The sequence below is a fragment of the Lynx canadensis genome, chromosome B1, assembly GCF_007474595.2.
Source record: "Lynx canadensis isolate LIC74 chromosome B1, mLynCan4.pri.v2, whole genome shotgun sequence".
Lineage (NCBI taxonomy): Eukaryota > Metazoa > Chordata > Mammalia > Carnivora > Felidae > Lynx > Lynx canadensis.
This window is the reverse complement of record NC_044306.2, coordinates 165,020,735-165,041,417: the sequence shown is the minus strand read 5'-3', so window position 1 is coordinate 165,041,417 and position 20,683 is coordinate 165,020,735. Positions and strand designations below refer to the sequence as shown.

The window sequence follows — 20,683 nt, the reverse complement described above, 5'->3', positions numbered from 1 at the left end:
TGACTGCCATGTCATCAACTTGCAGAATATTCTAGGTTCTCCTTTATTTGCTCTTATGTTTTATCTGTCTCAACAATTCCCACTTGGTGAAATCCATTTTTGTTCTTTGGTAACCCGCAGTAACATACTAAGGTGGATTCTAAAGTCATTACGGCTTTCTAGATCACCACTTGACCAGCCTATCCCTTAATTCCCTTTTAAAGACTATTTTTTTAGAGCAGTTTCATGTTCACAGCAAAACTGAGTGGAAGGGACAGATTTCCCATACACCCCATTCCACACTTGCACAGTCTCCCCACCAGAGTATTACATTTGTTACTAGTGATGTACCCAGGGTGACACTTCCTAATCATCCAAATTCCATAACCTACATGACAGAGCACTCTTGGTATTGTGCATTCTGTGGCTATGGACAATGTACGATGACATGTATCCAGCACTGTAGTATCACACAGCGTAATTTCACTGCCCTAAAAATCCTCTGTGTTGTGCCTTTTTGCTCCTCCACCCACAATCCCTGGCCCCCCTGGTCTTTTTACTGTCTCCCGAAATTTTGCCTTTTGAAGGATGTCATATAGTTGGAACTATACAGTATGTAGCCTTTTCAGATTGGCTTCCTTTAATTTTTTTTTTCAAGTACATTATTTCGTTTGGAAATTTTGTTATTAGAATGGTTAATACAAAAGTCAAGAAAATATTTCAGATTTATAGGTCAGCTCTACTCACCAAGGGTTCAGCCATTACAACTTCAATTTTCTTTTCAGCTTGAACAGCAAATTCTGCAAAGAGGCTCTTGATGACATATTCACCAGGCTTGACATCTGGGTCAATCGTAATGCTTGACATGATGATATTCTTTTTTCCCAAAGTGGAATGAAAGTTGGAAGAAGCACAGTACTTATTCACTTTGCTGACTGGTGCTGAAGCTAAAAACAAAAGAAACAAAAGAACTCTACTTTAATTATCAACACAATGAGACCTACCACAACCACCCTATTTAATATACACTCTGCCCCTAAAACCCATCCAGATCTCCCCATCTGGATTATCATGCTCTATTTTTGTCTATTACACTTGCTACATTCTAACAAATGGCCCACTATAATTTAGTTATGTGTTATTTATTATGTACTGTGTGAATGTGAATTTCATAAGAACAGAGTTTTTCTTTTGTCTTTTTTGTTCATTGATGAATCCCAAGTACTCAGAACAATGCCTAGCATATACTGGGTACAATAAATATGCACTGAATGAATGAATGAATGAATGAATTTTAAACACCGTTGTGAGCAATGAAGGAAATAAAACAGATGTGATTAAATGAAACAGGGATCGGTTAGGGCACTGATAGATACTATCATGGAAAGCACGCCCAGGAAAGGCCTCACCGGCGTGCCTGGGTGGCTCAGTCAGTTAAGTGACGGCCTTTGGCTCAGGTCATGATCTCCTGGTTCATGAGTTCAAGCCCTGCATCAGGCTTCACGCTGACCGTGTACAGCCTGCTTGGGATTCTCCACCCCCGCCCTCCACCTCTCCCCCACTTAGGCATGCTCACTCTCCTCTCGCTCTCAAAAAAATAATAAACTTAAAAAAAAAAAAAAAAGGAAAGCCCTCATTGAAGAAGCAACATTTGAACTCAGATCTAGATGATGAAAAAGAGGCAGCAAGGCAAAGCACCAGGAAAAGTGCTAACTTGAGTGTGTATGTTTGATAAACAAAAAGACCAGTGTGGCGGGAACTCAAAGGATGCTTGGAAGCAGAGGTGAAGGGCAATATGAGATGAGGTCAAAATCATTAGTCAGGGACTTAGAACTTTGTAGGAAAGTCAGATTTTATTCTAAATGAAATTAAAATTCAATGGAAAGTATTAACTTGGGAGGGATAGGACCCGGCTTCTCTTAAAAGATCTCTCTGGCTCCTCTGGAGAATGGACTGGAAGAGGGCAGAGGCAGAATCAGGGAAGGCACCACACAGATCCAGCCGAGATGATCCCGGCTCGGACTAAGAGGATGAAAGAGCACAGGAGAGAAGGAAAGGACTTCCCATCTATCATATGTTAGTGAATTTGGCATCAAGGTGAAAGAATAGCATTAACAGTGACTTGTAGGATTTTTATTGGAATCATTCAGAGGGCGGTGGTGCCGTTTGCTCAGATAGGGCTGTCCCAGTGCCTGGCAAACAGTCCGCTGCACCAGCTGTGGCACACAAAGAGCACTACTGACTGCTACATGCTTTTTATCTACACAGGTTTTGTTCTCTTGACTGCCTGGGCGATCTACCGGGCTTTGTATCTACAGTTTATCCGGTCACCTTGCTCTTCCAGCCACCTGCATAATACAGACCCTTCCAGCCTCGAACTTCAGCTTATGTCATCCTCTGTGGCCTAGAGTATTCACTGAAAAACCTGCAAGCTGTTACTTCTCTACCTCGACCTGACCTCTAGGTAATACTCTTTCGTGTGCTGTCGCAAAAGCAAACCCTTCCTTGTAAAGGGAAGAACACAATTATTCAAATGCTGAATTCCTAGGTGTGTGTGCATAACTATGGGACAGTAAGTTTATTCTCTGGGTGGTTCGGTCACTTTAGCATCTGACTTCAGCTCAGGTCATGATCTCGTGGTTCGTGAGTTCGAGCCCCATGTCAGGCTCTGTGCTGACAGCTCAGAGCCTGGGGCCTGCTTCGGATTCTGTATCTCCCTCTTTCTCTGCCCCTATTCCCCTGCTCACTCTCTGTCTCTCTCTCTTAAAAATAAAGATTAAAAAACTTATTATAAATATATACTCTCCAAACTCACAAATTGTTCTGTTAAAAAAAAACAAACAAACCTACTCTACCAAACATAATGTGCCAAGATATATAAAAGTGACCTGTGATAACTCCAAAAGAATGTTCTAGAAAGCAATATAGAGTCAGGTTACAGCAGTTACTTCAGAAAAACTAACTGCAAATTAAGAAAAAAATATTTTTGAAAGACAGAATTTCCAAACACTTGGCTTCTGTTCATGCCCTAGTTATTATCTTTATTTATTTACTTATTTTCCCCACAAAACAGACTTTTTTCCTCCAAGATTAAAAATCAGTCCCATGTGATGCTTATATATTAAAAAGTAAAGAATATTACAAATTTTAATACTGCACTTAAAACTAAATTATATTTGTGTCACATCAAATTAAAATATAATATGTATTGTAATCTAGAACTAAAATTATATAATAAGAACAATTCAAAACAAAAATTCACAGTCCTTTGAACACAGTACACACTATTTATTTTAAACAATGACCTGTTTGTTTACTCTGTTTCATGATCCAACATTGTGTATTATAAAGAAGAGGCTCTGTTAACAAACGTTATTGTGAAAAATGGTGATCTTAAAAGAAATCATTTTGGATCATTAAGAGTACTCTATATTTTATATCCATGTTATGTTGGAAAACTTTAGGTAATCATAAAATAGTAAAAATCAAACAAAAACCAACAACAACAATAAAAAACTACTCAGAGAGTTTCCTGAAGTTTAATTTACATTTTAAACATAAAAACAAAAACATTTTCAAGATTTTGACTTAAAGTAGTTGTTACAGGATATATCTTTTTTTTTTAAGATTTGTAAGTCTAAAAATAAGATTCATAAGATCATAAAAGAGTTACAAAGTTTTTTTTGTCTTTAACCTTACAATAAATATAACCAAAGAATCAGCCTTGTAATGGGCCTGGTACTTAATTTCTAGACTTTGATGAGGTATAAACTTCTTAAATGACATTATTTGAATAGTTTCTTTAAAAAAGAAAAAAAAACTTTAATTAAAATGACTTCTCACATTTTACTTTGTTATACTTCCTAAAAAGCATAAACATAAATTAAGCATAAATGAACATCACTAGATATCAAAACTGCATATTTTAAGAAATTTGCCAATAAAGCCAAAAATTTTAGGAATATCTGTACTTATCTTCTATTCTGTTCCAAATATCTGCACTAGCTTCCAAAATAAAAATATTTCAAGTTTGAAAAAAAATCCAATTTTTATGAAAAATGTTTTTAAATCAAATTAATTTCAATTATATTTCTTAATAAGTATTCATGAATGTTTGTTGAATTAATTAATACCCAGATCTACTGATTGAAATTCCAGGCCACAAAACATTCTAATGTTGATATGAGGGGACCGGCAAAATAAATTATAATCTAATAAACAGAACGTTCTATAGACCACTGAAATGACATCATCAAAAGTACTGAATGGGGGTGTGCCTGGGTGACTCGGTTGAGCACCCAACTCTTGATTTCAGCTCAGGTCACGATCGCAGAGTCGTGGGATTGAGCCCCACATCGGGCTCTGCACTGAACATAGAGCCTGCTTAAGATTCTCTCTCTGCCCCTCTCTTCCCCTTCCCCATTTGTTCTCTTTCTCTCTCAACAACAACAAAAAAAACCAACAACAAAACAACAAAAACCTGAATGGCACAGGAAAACACTCAACATACAGAGTTGAGTGCAAAAAAGGTCATAAGACAGTATATAAAACCAAAATAAAATAAAAAGGCAGAAAGAATATTTGCAGCATAGAACAAACACAGAGTTCATCACTTTTATTTCCATCTACAAAGCTCTAATGACGTCAGCTGGAAAAAGACCCTCACCCCCAAACCAAAAACTATAGACAAAAGATATGAACAAACAAGTTACAATATTTAATCTAATACTTTTTAAACAAGTAAAAATTAGATGACACTTATCAAAGTGGTTTCCCAGCCCACCAGTTTGTGTTTCACTAATGTTTCACCTTTGCGTAAAGATGTGTGAATTTCTCTCCTATTTTGCTAACGGAGAAGAAACAGAGGTGATTGCTCCAGGCAAGGTGAAAAGACCAGTTTCCACATAACTAGATTAACTTGATACCCCCTGACTGCTTGAGTTAAATATTTCATAATGTAAAACAATAATATTTCCCTACATGTTACTATAAAATTTTGAAAAATTTATGTAAGCTTATGAGAGAATGAAGACATAACCGTTAGAGCACAATTCGTAACACAATGTAGGCACTGAATTACAAATTGTAGAAACCCAATGTCATATCAAACATCCTTGGAATATAAATCTACTAAACTCTAACTGCTAATAATAAGAATAAAGCCACGACCTGAATAATTAAAATATAGCAATAGAAGCTAGCATGCCTATTCTTTCTTTTAGATAAAGAGTAAATAAAAAAATAAATATGGCATTTTTGGACAGCTTATTTTATATAGCACTGCACTAGCATATTTACTAAAACAATTCTTTTTTTCATGTTAAGACTCCTATACCCTTGTAAAATAAACTTAAATTCAGGCAAAGAGAGCAGACAAGCCTTAATGGGAGACATGTTTGGTTTTGTTACTTGATAGCAGCAATTCTCAGCCTTTTTTTTTTTTTTTTTTTAACCTGCCTCCACTGTGCTCTAATGCACAGCACTCTAAACAGTAACATGACTCAAAATACAGAGTGATTCTCAACAAATGGGATGGTTCCAACAGGGATAGGTAGGGGCGGGTAGATGTAGTTTAAAAAGATCCCAGTGGAGTCTGTGAAAAAATACCTATAGCACCCTTATCCCAAGAACAGGTCTTTAGGGGTAAAAATTCCTACTTTAGTCACAATCTTTTATTTGCATGTGCATACATTCATGTATAGAAATGCAGAAATATAACAAAGTTTTGTACAACTGCTTACTATTATTACTTACACTGGCCAACAATAAAAATTTTGATGATCACCCACCACGCCCGGCAAAAAAAAAAAAAAAAAAAAAAAAAAAAAGTATCACGCAAATAGCATTGGAACAAGAACAAATATAAAAAACAGCTCTGAATTTAAAAAGCAAGACCAAAATTCTAGTTTAAAAAAGCAAGTCTATCCCAACAAGTTCTTTTGTGAATATCAACAAGCTGATTCTAAAGTTTATATGGAGAGGCAAATGACCCAGCATAGCCAACACAATACTGAAAGAGAACAAAACTGGAGAACTTACACTGCCTGACTTCAAGACTCACTTTAAAGCTACAGTAATAGAGACAATGTGGTACTGGTGGAAAAAAAAAAAAAAAAAAAAAAAAACAGCTCAAAGGAATAGGACAGAGAACCCAGGAATAGACCCACAAATGATCTTTGACAAAGAAGCAAAGGCAATCAATGGGAAAAGGAGGTTTTTCCACAAATGGTGCTGGAATAACTGGAAATCCACAGGCAGAAGAAAAAGAAAGAGGAGAAGGAAGAAGAATCCTCTAAACACAGAACTGACACCTTTCACAGAAATTAACTCAAAATGGATTATAGATTTAAAAAATGAAATGGAAAACTATAAAATTCCCAGAATATAATATAGGAGAAAAGCCAGGTATTCTTGGGTTTGGCAATGACTTTTTAGATATAACACCAAAATAGAAGCCACGAAAGAAACTTTGATAAATTGAGCTTTATAAAATTAATAACTTCAGCTCTACAAATGACACTATAAAGAGAATGAAAAGACAAGGCACAGATCGGGAGAAAATCTTTATAAAACACATCTGATAAAGGACTGCCATCCAAAATATATAAAGAATTCTTGGGGTGCCTGTGTGGCTCAGTCAGTTGGGCAACCGACTTTGGCTCAAAACACTATCTCACAGTTCATGAATTTGAGGCCCGTGTTGGGCTCTCGGCTGTCACCACAGACAGCCCAGTTCAGATCTTCTGTCCCCCTCTCTCTGCCCCTCCCCTGCTCACTCTCTCTCAAAAATAATTAAACATTAAAAAAAATTCTCTTATGGGCACCTGAGTGGTTCAGTCGGTTAAGCGTCCAACTTCAGCTCAGGTCATGATCTCATGGTTCATGAGTTCGAGCCCCGCATTGGACTATGGGCTGACAGCTCAGAGCCTGGAGCCTGCTTTGGATGCTGTGTCTCCCTCACTCTCTGCCCCACTCCACTCATGCTCTGTCTCTCTCTCAAAAATAAATAAAATATTTCAAGGGCGCCTGGGTGGCTCAGTCAGTTGAGCGTCTGACTTCGGCTCAGGTCATGATCTCGTGATCTGTGAGTTCAAGCCCAGCATCGGGCTTTGCGCTGACAGCTCAGAGCCTGAAGCCTCATTCAGATTCTGTGTCTCCCTCTCTCTCTGCCCCTACCCTGCTGTCTCTTTCTCTCAAAATATAAACAAACATTAATTAATAAATAAATAAAATATTTTTAAAAATAAAAAAATAAAAAAATAAAAAATTCTCTTAAAAAAAGAATTCTTAAAAGTCAAAAAGAAAATAACCCAATTAGGAGTGCCTGGGTGGCTCGGTTGGTTAAGTAAGCATCTGACTACAGCTCAGATCATGATCTCACAGTTCAGGAGTTCGATCCCCATGTCAGGCTCTGTGCTGACAGCTCGAAGCCTGGAGCCTGCTTCCGATTCTGTGTCCCCCTCTCTCTCTGCTCCTCCCCTGCTCACACGCTCTCTCTCAAAAATAAATAAAGATTTAAAAAAGAAAAAGAAGAAAAAGAAAAGAACCCAATTAAAAAATAGGACAAATGTCTGCACAGACCCCTCCACAAAGAAGTCGTACAGATGACAAACAAGCATATTAAAAGATGCTCCGTATGACAGGTCTTCAGGGAAATGCAAATTAAAACAACACTGACCCACCACTGTACACATACTAGTATGGCCAAAAAACCCAGAATGCTGACACACCGAATGCTGGTGAGAGTGCGGGGCAACAAGAACTCTCATTCATCGTTGGTGGAAATATACAAAACGATACAGGCACTCTGGAAGACGGTTTAGAGGTTTCTTACAAAAATAAACATACTCTTACCAGATGACCCAGCAACCATGCTTGTTGGTATTTACCTAAAGGAGTTACAAATCCGCACAAAAACCCGTATAGGGAAGTTCATAGCAGCTTTATTCCTAAATGCCAAAACTTGGAAGCAAGCAAGTTGACCTTCAGTAGGTGAAGGTTTCAAAAATAAACTGTGGTGCATCCAGACAAGGGAATAGTATTCAGTGCTAAAACAGAATGAATGATCAAGCCAAGAAAAGACTTTAGAGGAAACCAAAATGCATATTATTGAGAGAAGCCAGTCTGAAAAAGTACATGGTATATGATTCCAACTATATGACATTAAGGAGAAGGCAAAAGTATGGAAGCAGGAAAAAGACGCATGATTGCCAGGGGTCAGAGGCAGAGGCGGACAGGGGAGCGCAGGGAATAGGGGAGCACAGGTGATTTTGAGGGCCCTGAAACTATTCTGTATGAAATTGTAATGATGGGAACACGTCCTTATATTTGTCAAAACCCAAAGAATATACAACACAAGGAGTGAACCCTAATGTAAACTATGGATTTGGGGAGATTACCATGTGTCAAATAGGTTCATGACTTATAACAACTGTATCACATTAATATAAAATGTTAATAAGGGAAACTCGGGGCAGGATAAGGGGGTGCATGGGAACTGTTTGTACTTTCTCCTCAAATTTTCTGTAATTTGACACTGCTCTAAAAAATAAAGTCTGTGAATTCTTAACAATTCAAAAAGAAAGAAAGAAAAGCCCATTCTATCCCTGTCAGCCAGAACCAAAGATGCCTGGGAAGAGTCAAAATAAACAACAGCTCAAGCTAAAGTTTAAAACAATAATGTACTTGGATCAAGCTCAGAGAAAGGAAACAGATTATAAGTCAATTAAAAATAAAATGTCAAAAACACAAATCAGGTTACACGGTAGACTGAAAGTAGAAACAAAGCTAGCAAAATCAATATTAGGGAATAATAGCAAATTTCAACTTTTGGTGAGGCCAGTCAGGTTGGTGTAACCTCTCAACAAACTATCCAGCGAAAAACTGCACATTTGGAAGCAACTGTATCTGAAAAGGAAATAAGGAAATACAAATGATATGTATGCTGTGAGTATTGAAAGGTACAACATGAAGACATCATTTGATGACTTCAGTGAACACACAAAGTTTGTTATCAAGGTGAGATGACCTCAAAATTTCTTCATAAATGAAGGACACTCATACCAGACACTGTTTATTTCTGATGGAAATGAAACAGTATTTAATACTTTATTAAGGTATTTTTCATATTTGTTCCTTTTATTTTATTAATTTTTTAAATTTTAATCCCAGTATAGTTAACATACAGTGTTAGTTTAGGTGTACAATATATTGATTTAATGGAATTCTATCGATTACTCAGTGCTCATCATGGTTAAGAGTACTTTTAATCCCCTTCACCTCTTTCACCCCCTGCCCCCAGCTCCCCTCTGGTAAGTACCAGTTTTGTTCTCTACAGTTCTAACAAACCTAGTCTTATTTCAAGTGATATGCTGGTAAATGCCTCTTTAAAAAAAAAAAGGAAGAAAGAAAGTCTTCTGATTGATAGCATTTGCCAATTTCCATTGTGTAAATACCGTCATCATGATTGATTTCAAGCCACCAACAGTTTAACAACCAACTAGTTAAAATTCCTGGCAGTAACTAGATCCAGAATATACTATAAGTTATACTCAATTTGTGAGGAGGAAATTGACTCCTAATTAAAGTCATTTGTCACTTGGGAGTGAAATATGAATTCAGGTCCTGAGTTTCTAACAACTTTCAGATCAGTGGCTTTATTTTCTCCAGAATCACCAGATTTTCATACATCCCTTTTTTTTCTCTCTTAAGGATTTAGATTACATACTATTGGCTTAGAATAACTATTTCCCAAATCAAATATTTTGGTTGGATCTTCAAATTCCTTTACATAAAATGAACTAAAAACAAGCAGCTTTTCTACTTTGATTAGAGATATATTTACCTATATTTTCTTTTTTATTGAAGCTTTTGTTTTTAATTTTAAGTAGTTAACATACAGTGCAATATTGGTTTCAGGAGAATTCAGTGATTCATCACTTACGTACGACACCCAGTGCTCATCACAACAAGTGCCCTTTTCAATACCTATGGCCCATCTAGCCCATCTCCCACCCACCTCCCCCCATCAACCCTCAGTTTGTTCTCTACTGTTAAGAGTCTCTTGTGGTTTGTTTCCCTGTTTTTTTTTCCCCTCACTTCCCATGTGCTCCTCTGTTTTGTTTCTTAAATTCCATATATGAGTGAAATCATATGGTATTTGTCTTTCTCTGATTGACTTATTTCACTTAGCATAATACATTCTAGCTCCATCCACATTATTGCAAATGGCCAGATTTCATTCTTTTTGATGGCTGAGTAATACCCCATTGTGTGTATGTATGTGTATATACCACATGTTCTTTATCCATTCATCAGTCGATGGACATTTGGGCTCTCTCCATAGTTTGGTTATTGATGATGGTGCTGCTATAAACATTGGGGCATATGTACCCCTTCGAATCTGTACTTTTAATCCTTTGGTTAAATACCTAATAGTGCAATTGCTGGGTTATAGGGTAGTTCTCACCTATATTTTAACTCCTTTTTTACTTAGTTTTATTTTTTATGTTAAAATCTGTCATCTTGGGGCACCTGGGTGGCTCAGTTGCACGTCCAGCTCTTGATTTCGGCTCAGGTCATGATCTCACAGTTTGTGAGACGGAGCCTTGCAACAGACTCTGTGCTGATAGCATGAAGCTTACTTGGGATTCTCTCCCTCCCCCTCTCTCTGCCCCTCCCGTGCTCATTCTCGCTCTCCCTCTCTCTGTCAAATAAATAAGCATTTGAGAAATAAATCTATCATCCAACTGGAGTTTATTTGGAGTGATATTCAATAAAGACACTTTTTTTCTCCAATATTTCATCAATTCTTTTAGGTTCCTTTACTGAAAGTCAATCACTGATTTTATTCACTGATTTTATTCACCGTAGTTTATAAACTACATCCAAACTCAAATTGTGCTTTGTATCCTGCTCATTAAGAACCTGGTTTTGGAGAGAAAAAAAAAAGAAAAGAATATACAGAAGGGAAGCTGAGAGAAGAAATTCTTTTAAAAAGGAAAAGGAATGGAGGTGGATGAGGCCTGGAACATAGGCTGAAAAAACCTCCTAGGCCTATTTCTATTGGACTATTCATTTAAACCTTGTAGCCTGGGTACCTGTCTTTTTGAGGAGTGATATACTGCTATCCCTTTCTTGATAACAAATTTAACAAATTAATGATACAGTGAAACTACAGTCTCATAAGAAAAATCATGGACATAAGCATACTCACATAAAAAATCTGTTTTTGTATCAGTATCTCCTTTTAATTACTGTAGCTTTATAATAAGTTTTATTACCTGTTGGCACAAATACTCCTGTTTACTCATCACCCTCAGTAATTTCTCAGCTATTGTTTTTCACTTACACTTCCAGACTTGTATGTATCTTCATAAATTAATGGGAAAAAATTGGCATCTTAATTAAGACTTCTTGTCTAGAACCTGGGCATACCCGCATTAATTTATCTTCTTTTGTGTGTCCAAAGAGAAGTGAGATCTATATGATTCTTTTTTTTTTTTTTTAGATTAGAATTTTTATTCACTCTTTAAGTTACTAATTTTTAAAATCATAGTATGTAATTCTTACTAATTCTATTCGTAAATACTTTAAGTTTCTGTTCTGTATGAATGCAATCATTTTTCTTACTATTCAGCCCCACATTTCTGCTTCTGGTAGAATTTCAATGGATAGAAAAATTAAGACTTTTACTTGTTCTTTGGACATCTGTTCCTAAAATGTTTATTTATCCTAGTCTAAACTATTCCTATTGAAAACAGTTTCTAAACATAGAAGTCCTATGACATCCTTGGCACATATCCAATGCTTTTTACTTGAAGTCTACTACAGAAATATCGCTTATTATAAAGCTTAAGAAAAATGACCTATCTCTAAATAATCCATTATTCACTCAGCTAGAATCTCCCTGAGGTTATTATTTTCTTGTACTCTTTGAACCTTCAGAAACTCAGCTCAGAAACTATTCCAAAAATCTAGAAATTATGTGGTATTTTTAAAATGTGCATGAACCCAGGAGTCAGAAGACCAGGGCCCCAGACTTGACTTGGCTACTTAGTATCATTATAATCTTGGTCATATTATTTAACCTTTCCAAGCTTTTGCCTTCCCTCTAGAAAAGAAAAGGCTGAATTAAATCTCAACCATGGGTATGTATCAGAAGCAACAAGAAAGTTGTTTTCATTTTTGTTCTCCTCTTCTCCTCCCGTAAAAATACTCACTGCCAGGGAAAAAGCTATCATGACAGACTTTTCTCCCCTGGCCAGACATGAATCTGGGGATCAGAATCGGAGAGCCCTGAGGTGAAAACCGGAAGGCGAGAATCCTGCAGGACCTCATCTGGCACACACATGTAGATTTAGGGCCCATGGGAGGTAAACAGCAGCATATTGATGCATAACCATCTTCTTTGCCTTCTAAGAAGCTGAGCAGAATCTAATACGTGGGCCGAACCCTCCATACCCTTGAAGCTGACGTGGTGGGGGAAGACAAGGACCAAAGAGGCTTCCTCCTAATATTTTAACTGGAGCTAACAGAGGCTCAGAGACGCTGAGAATGCTTTCCCTTCCTTGAGATAACTCTTTAAAACACCATAGCTGTATGGCCCACCCTTAGTTAGCAAAGAGATCTAACTGCACACTACAGATACCCAGCAGCCAGAGATAAAGAAAACAAATAAAAATATTTACCAAACATGAGCAGTAAACATCATTATAGGTTTCAGCACACCCAATCTATTTCAATTAAAAACAGAAACTAAACAAAGATGCAACCTCTTGCCTTATTATTCAACACTAGGTGGTTAAGGAAAAATATAAGATACAAAAAAATTATAATTGTTATAAATACTGAGAAAGAAACACAGCTTTCTATATTAAAGCAATAATCACCTAGAAAGGAAAATGGATAAAAAATCTTCTATTCACGTATAAAATAAGTTGTGATACATTTAATAAGGAAAACATAGGATTTACATAGCAGAAACTACCAAAACTTTCTCTCTCTCTCTCTCTCTCTCTCTCTCTCTCTCTCTCTTTTTTAAGCAATCTCTACACCCAACGTGGGGCTTGAACTCACAACCTTGAGATCAAGAGGCTCATGCTCTACTGACTGAGCCAGCCAGTTACCTCTACGAGAATCTCATAAAGAAAATCAAAGATCTGAGCAAATGGAAAGACATATTTGTGGGTAAGAGCACTTGTTATTATAAGGGTTAATTCTCACAAAATTATTAATTATGACAATTCCAATTAAGATTTCAATACAATTTTTTTAAAAGTTTTACTGGATAAAACCATCTTCAAGTATACATAAGGAAGAATAAATAGCTCCCAAAAGTTAAAAAAAAAATCATTTTTAAAAAATACAAAGAATATTTTCTAAATCAGAAGACAACATAACTATAATCAGAACACAGTATAACTATATCTGAAACATTACATCGAAATATAAAATGACTATATTAGACCATAATATAATAGTCAGTAAACATAAGTAAAAATAAATTGGATTAATGTAAAAGATTAGACAGCCTCCCCAAAATCCCAGTATAAGCATTCAACATGGGCAAAAACAGAAGAAAGGGGATGATTTATTTAGTAATAATGTTTGAATATCACCTGACCATTCAACTGAAAAAAAACAAATACACTATACTCAAAAACCAGATGAACAGGATGTTGAAAATTATTTTTAAGTTTTTAAAAAAAATTTTAAGAAAAAAATTCATAGGAGTCCACATACAGAATCCAGGGCAGAGGAGACTGCTGGCTAAGATAGAAAACCTAAAATTATTCTAAAAGGATGAATACATTCAACCAAGTAAAAATTTTTGATATTTATTAGGCAAACAATACCATAAACAAGACAGGACCAAGTCGGAAAAAAATATAATGCAGATGACAGCTAACATAGAGTATTCAAAAGGGCACTTAGCAATTAACAAGAAAAAGACAACACAATAGAGAAAAATTGGCAAAACTATATATAATTAGTCAATTCATGTAAGAATAAATCTAAGAAGACAACATATGAAAAAACATTCAAACTTTGTAGTATACAGAAAATGCAAATTAAAGTAGCAATAAGCTTTCATTGTACACACACCAGACTGGCAAATATTAGAACAAGTAATCTATCGTTGGCAAGATATAAGGAAACTGACCACTTAACCCACTGCTGATGGAAATGTAACATCCACCTAAGTACAGTCTGGAATGCTGAACAAAAAGACGAGTATTCTGGCTCCTATAGCACAGCACTACAGATATTAATTTCTTTGATCTACAAGCTTTCCATGCAACTCTCTGATTAGAATTTAGTTCTGTATGACCTACCCCACAAGGAGAGGAAAGAATGGCCCGCCAGCTCAAGCATTAACACCCACTTGGCACATTTCTCATTGTAAATTAGTAGATTGGCAAACATAAAAACTTGTCTCTGTCAGACTGTTTATTACAATTCCACCTCCTGAAAAAGATTTCATATCCACTCTCAGCATTAAGGCAAAGTCAAGTTTTGTGACCTGATCCCGGTCTTTGCTGGCCTTCTCTGGCAATTCCTTAAATCACAATCAAAATCTTTGGAGTGAGGCCCAGGCATCTGTATGTTTTTGAAGACTCCCCAACATGACTCTCATGTGCCGCCAAGGTTGAGAATCATTACCTTAAACTGTTCTTTTAAAGTGGAACAGTTGGTTCTGTACAATAATTTTACTTAAAACTAATTTTGATCAATAAAAAGTTTCAAAAGTACCATAAATAAGGAAACCTGTTTATATAATAACCACAAATAACATCCATCAAGCAATTTGGAGCTTGTTAAATAAATGCACGTCAGGGGCAAAGCTCTAGGAAGCAAAGCAGAGGATCAATAAAACAATTCAAAAACCTAATCTTAAAAAGTCATATGTGGTTCTCCCCGTTCATACTAGAACTCTTGAACTGATTTTTCTCTTGTGCTTTCAGCCACTTTACTCACTGACTCGTGCCCCACACCACACACCCTGGAGCCCCATCAATCCTCTGCCTTTCATTATCTGTGATTTCGAAGGGTGAGGCTTCATTGATGAGAACTTGAGAACCATCAATTCCTCCCCGTGCCTTATATCCTGTATCTGGTCACCAAACCCCATCTTAGTGAAGGGAATCTCCCCCGCCGTCTTTTTCCTGCATGATTAAGCTTCATCTCTATGATACCCTATGCAGACTGTAGAAATGCGTGCCTCTGTACTCTGCATAAAAATGCACCACTAACCTTACCTTCAAGAATGTCACTAAGGCCACTTTATTGGAATCATCATTTTCTTTTCTTCCATAGTGTCCCTACAATAAGAATGACTCATTCACATATTGCTACAAAATTTTATGTGAAGCTTTTAAGTTTTTCCATTTTTTCCAGACTCCATTTTTTTTTTTTAAGAGCAGTTTTAGGTTCACAGCAAAACTGAGAGAAGGAACGGAGATCTCCCATGTACCTTCTGCTCCCCGCATGCACAGCCTCTCCCATGATCAACAGCCCCTACCGGCACGGTATATTTGTTACAGTTGACGAACCTATCCTGACACGTTATTATCATCCAAAGTCCATCATTTACTTTATAGTCCATTCTTGGTGTTTTATACTCTATGGGTTTGAACAAATGCATCCATCAACAAAGAACACTGAGAGTAGCTTCACTCCCCCCCCCCCCCCCCGCCAAATCCTCTGAGCCCTACCCATTCATCTGTCCCTCCTCCCAACCCCTGGCTACCACTTTTCTTATTGTGTCCATAGTTTTACCTTTTCCAGAACGTCCTATAGTTGGAATCCTACTGTATGTAGCCTTTTCAGACTGGCTTCTTTCATTTAGTAATAATACATTGAAGTTTCCTACAAATCTCTTCATGCCTTGAAAGCTTGTTTCATTTTAGCACTTAATACTATTCCATTGTCTGGATGCACCACAGTTTATCCACTCCCCTACTGAAGGACATCTCTGTTGCTTCCAAGTTTTGGCAAGTATGAATAAAACTGCTCTAAACATCAGTGAAGATTATTTTAAACAAAACAAATATCCACTTAATGCATCTAATGTAAATTTGTATTTGCTATTATTTATAGTGTTATGTTAATGGATATTAGTTCATCCTTCATTTTTATATTTTCACTACTTTCTGTATCACGTGCCAATAAATATATGTATTGTTTCTAAAACCATTCATATGATTTTCTACTATGAACCACCATCACATTTCCAATTCATTATCTTCTAGTAGAAATAGGTCTGATGCTTAGGAATTTGTCTTCTATAGTCTTCCCCAAACAGACTTCTTAATTTTCTTGTTCTAAAAACCCTTAAAACTTTACTCATTTTAGCAAATGTTTTAAATTGGGAAACAGCATGCTTAAACCAACTAGTAGACTCAAAATAAAATTGGAATAAATTCCTCTTAGGCAATGTCCTGTGACATCATACATTAACAGATTAGGAGGAGGAATAATCAAGAGAACATATTCAGGGCGCCTGAGTATCTCAGTCGGTTAAGAATCCAACTTCGGCTCAGGTCATGGTCTTGTAGTTTGTGAGTTCAAGCCCTGCCTCGGGCTCTGTGCTGACAGCTCAGAGCCTGGAGCTTGCTTTGGATTCTGCATCCTCTCTGCCTCTCCCCCCATTCATACTCTGTCCCTCCCTCTCAAAAATAAACATTAAAAAAATTTTTTTTGAAAGAGAACATAACCCAGTCCATCCTGCAAAAGGCTAGCAAACTGTGTCTTATCAATGTGATAATGAGATCGTACACATGGTTACTTCCAGAAATGAAGTCTAAAAGAGTATGGACAGTATTGCAACAAGCCAGAACCCAATGATTTGGGGCTTAGCCACGACAGTAGGCCAGATACCTATCAGGTGTCATATTTAAAATATTTAGCAATTAGTACAGAGGGGCAATTAGAACTGACTCTGGCTGTAAATACCACTACAGCCATAAGGTTGTATAATGGCTGAATATCAACAATGTTGGAGGTAATAAGAAATCTAGGAATGGAGGCAGAGTATGATAACAGGTAAAAAGCACCACAGAGATCAATGGAAAAACAACATCAACAAAAACAATGGAAGAACAACAGGTGTTATGTTAGCAAACATATTATGCATAGTCTAAGAACAGGAAATACAAGGACATGCACTAAGGGAGGTAGATCTCATCATTAAAAAGGTACATCAGCAGCAATTGATTCTCTTCGAGTCCTTATTTTTTGTTTTTGTATGAAAACTTCATTCCCTTGAGGAGCAAAAGCAGAGTCCTGTATTTGAAAGAAATAGAGTTGCCAGAGAGTTTGACAAAGCAAGGCTCAGGAAGGAAGAAACACCCATTAGTAGAGGTGGAGCTTTGACTTCCATTCTTTGCACAAGAAGGAACCGCAGCCTGGACACTAGAACCGAAGAGTAGAGTCAGGCCAAAGCTCATAGTGAGGGGGGCTGATGCGAGTTGGGTGGACTAGTGAGCTCAGGCTCTCCAAAACTCACCATCTTAGCACAGGATAGGAACCAGGGCCTGATAACAAGATGGGAGTTTAGACACAACTAGAACAGAAGGTACGCACAGGGGAAGGTTATGACATCCAGGTTTATGCAACAGCAGGTCTGAAACTTACCACAGATATTCACACTGTCCTTCTGAATAATCCTAGATGCCTATGAATACTAGGACCATCTGTTTAGATTTTCCCAATTTTGAAATGTCTATCTCATTATTAAACTATGTGTCTTCATTCTAATACTTACCAACATAAAACTTCCAAACAAACCGTGAAACCAAATACTTAATGAGTTGGAGAATCAGCTGTACTTCTCACAAAACAAAATGTTCAGTCTTGAAAATAAAGTTTCTCTGTCAAATGAGGTAGACCTGGCTTAAGGAGTTAGAATATATATATCTCTTTTTTAATGGATAAAGCAGGCCCGTGATTCCTAAATTCAAAGATGCCTACAGCTAGGAACTCTAAATTCAGGGACCATCACAGAGTTCACACTGTTCATTTAGCACAATGAGTTGGCCTCCTTGTCTAGGCTTCATTTCCTAAAGTAGACAGATTTCTCTGAGGGATGAGAGAATATTTTGGCAATAAGCAATAGGTGATTCTTTTCTACTGTGATCAATATGAATTCTCGATGGATACATCTCTGAAATTAATGTCAATTGAGAACATTAATTACCTTGCCATATTCATTTATAGAATCCAAGTTAAAAATCTCCTTCACCTCCCATATCTATTGTTCCCACCTCTTAAATATTTCTCATATCCATGATTCAATGAGTAAAGATTTTGTGAAACACTCAGAAGAGTACCTAATATGGTAGACATTATAGGTATGTTTGCTAAAAGAAAGAAAAAAAAAAGGAAAAAAAAAAAAGATGAGTTTTCTTCATTTGTTCAACCTTCATCTCACATCTGGTCTACTGCAGTAGCCATCCACCTACATATATGGTCCCTCCCTCTCTCACCCCCACCACCCCTATTCCACGAAAAACATAAGTCTGATAAAAATCACCCTAACTACGGTCACAAAATCCATCAATGGTTCTCCATTTGTTTTAGGGTTAAGACCAAAATTCATAACAAAGTCTTCACAATTACATGAGCTCTGACCCCTACCTTTCCAACTCATTCCCATGCTTCTCTGCTCCAGCCAAATTGGCCATATTTCCTCCACTGCCCAGCACGGGATATCCCTTCTGTCCACCCACCCTTCCTCCAAACTGTTAATCCTGTCTTCCTTCAGATTTTGCTGAAGTATCGCTAGAGATCAGGGAAGACTTTAAATTGATATATGAAGGATTAAAGGATGTTAAAGAATTTGGTGTGTAATGTACAACAATAACTATACTCTGTTGGAAATACTGGATTAACAATATTTTGTTGTATGTTTTTAAGTTAACTTACTTTGAGAGAGAGAGAGAGAGAATGAGTGCTCGAGAGGGGAAAAGAGAGGGAGAGAGGGAGAAAGGGAGAGGGAGAATCCCAAACAGGCTCCACATTGCCAGTGCAGAGCCTGATGCAGGGCTCAAACTCATGAACTATGAGATCATGACCTACGCTGAAATCTCGAGTTGGACACAACCAACTGAGCCACCCGGGCACCCCATTGTGCTGTATTTCTGAAAGTTACTAAGAGAGTAAGTCTTCAAAGTTTTCATTGCAAGGGAAAAAATTCTATGTGAGGTGATGGATGTTAATTAATCTTATTATGGTAATTGTTTTGCTATATATATATACACACACACACACACACACACACACACACACACACGCACACACACATAAAATCATTATGTTGTATACCTTAAACTTATACAATGTGATACATCAATTATATCTCAATAAAACTGGGGTGGGGGGAGTTTGGATGTATATTGGGGGTGGGTTCTTACTGCTCTTTAACTTATCTGAACCCCAATTTACTCATCTAATAAAAAAACAGCAACTTATCGACAGATGAGTAGATAAACAAAATGTGGTATATCCATACAACAGAATATTTAGTCATAAAAAGTAATGAAATACCGATAGATAAATAGATGAATCTTCGAAATATGCTAAGTGAAAGAAGATAGTCACAAAAGAACCCTATTAGGATTCCAGTTACATGATGTGTCCCGGAATAGGCAAATCCCTAGAGACAGACAGTAAATTAGTGAGTACGAGGTTCCTTTTTGGGGTAATGAAAATGTTCTACAATTAGAGAGTGGTGATCATTGTACAGCTTGGTGAATAAAAAACTATATAATGTGTAAGCTATACACATTTTTAAAAGGATGACTTTATGGTATGTGAATTGTATATACGTTACATTGTATCATAAACCTATTATTTTTAAAACAACAATGATAGTTTGCCCCAAATTTTTAAGATGCTTACGTGAGATTTAACAAACATATGTCCACATAATTTGGACTGTACACACACACACACACACACACACACACACACACACACAAATATGTACTTACCACAATAACAGGACTATAATTACCTCAATGCATGGTAAGTAGAATTATTTTAATCAAGTGACATGCAAATTTTAACTGAAATTTAGACAAATGCATAATTAGCCTTTTGGGGTTGACATTTACTATTTTTGCAATCCAGGAAAAACATCATTGAGCATTAAAAACTCTACGAACTTTGCTCATTGTGCAAAAACTCAAGTAATTTATGCAAATTTCATTTCTTAACATTCCATATCTTATTCATATTTTAATTAACAAAAACCATGGTTAAAATACGTCAATCTATCTCTTCTATGCCTGGGATGACAAATGACTTTTTTGAAACACTAGCTGTCTTAAAATTATGTATGCAAAATAAATTCTACAAATATGTTTACAAGAGGTATTCTATTGATGATAAATGCATCTGTGCCCTTAACAATGCCAATACATAACTGGATACATCTTAGTACTGAATCCTGCATTGTCTTATCAATTTTAGGGAACTAAGCCAATCTTTTAATGATAACATCCTCACCACACAGCTGGTTTAACAGAATGTTCCTGATTCAGTTTTTAAAAGAAGTAAGGCCTAAAACTGTTGGCACAAAGACAAAACCCTGAATTTAGGCCATATGAATGTCACTTCATTGTTGTTACTGAAAGAAATAAGCTCAACTATAATCAAACTTCAGCAGCACTGCATCAACATTCTGCCAGCTAAGCAGGCC

At 36.6% G+C, this 20,683-nt stretch overlaps 1 protein-coding gene across 5 annotated transcripts in view; it reads right to left on the bottom strand.

Annotated features, from left to right (window-relative positions):
* The window catches only part of FRYL (FRY like transcription coactivator), a 279,655-nt gene that overhangs the window by 157,049 nt on the left and 101,923 nt on the right, over positions 1-20,683 (bottom strand). For 3 of the 5 annotated variants that reach the window (XM_030313898.2, XM_030313897.1, XM_032592994.1), the window contains one exon: positions 727-926. In XM_030313898.2, coding sequence (XP_030169758.1) covers positions 727-846 — 120 coding nt within the window. In that variant the 5' untranslated portion in view covers positions 847-926. Of the gene's footprint in view, positions 1-726; positions 927-6,006; positions 6,012-15,239; positions 15,303-20,683 lie in introns of those variants that run through there. The other 2 variants (XM_030313899.2, XM_030313900.1) reach the window with 2 other exon arrangements.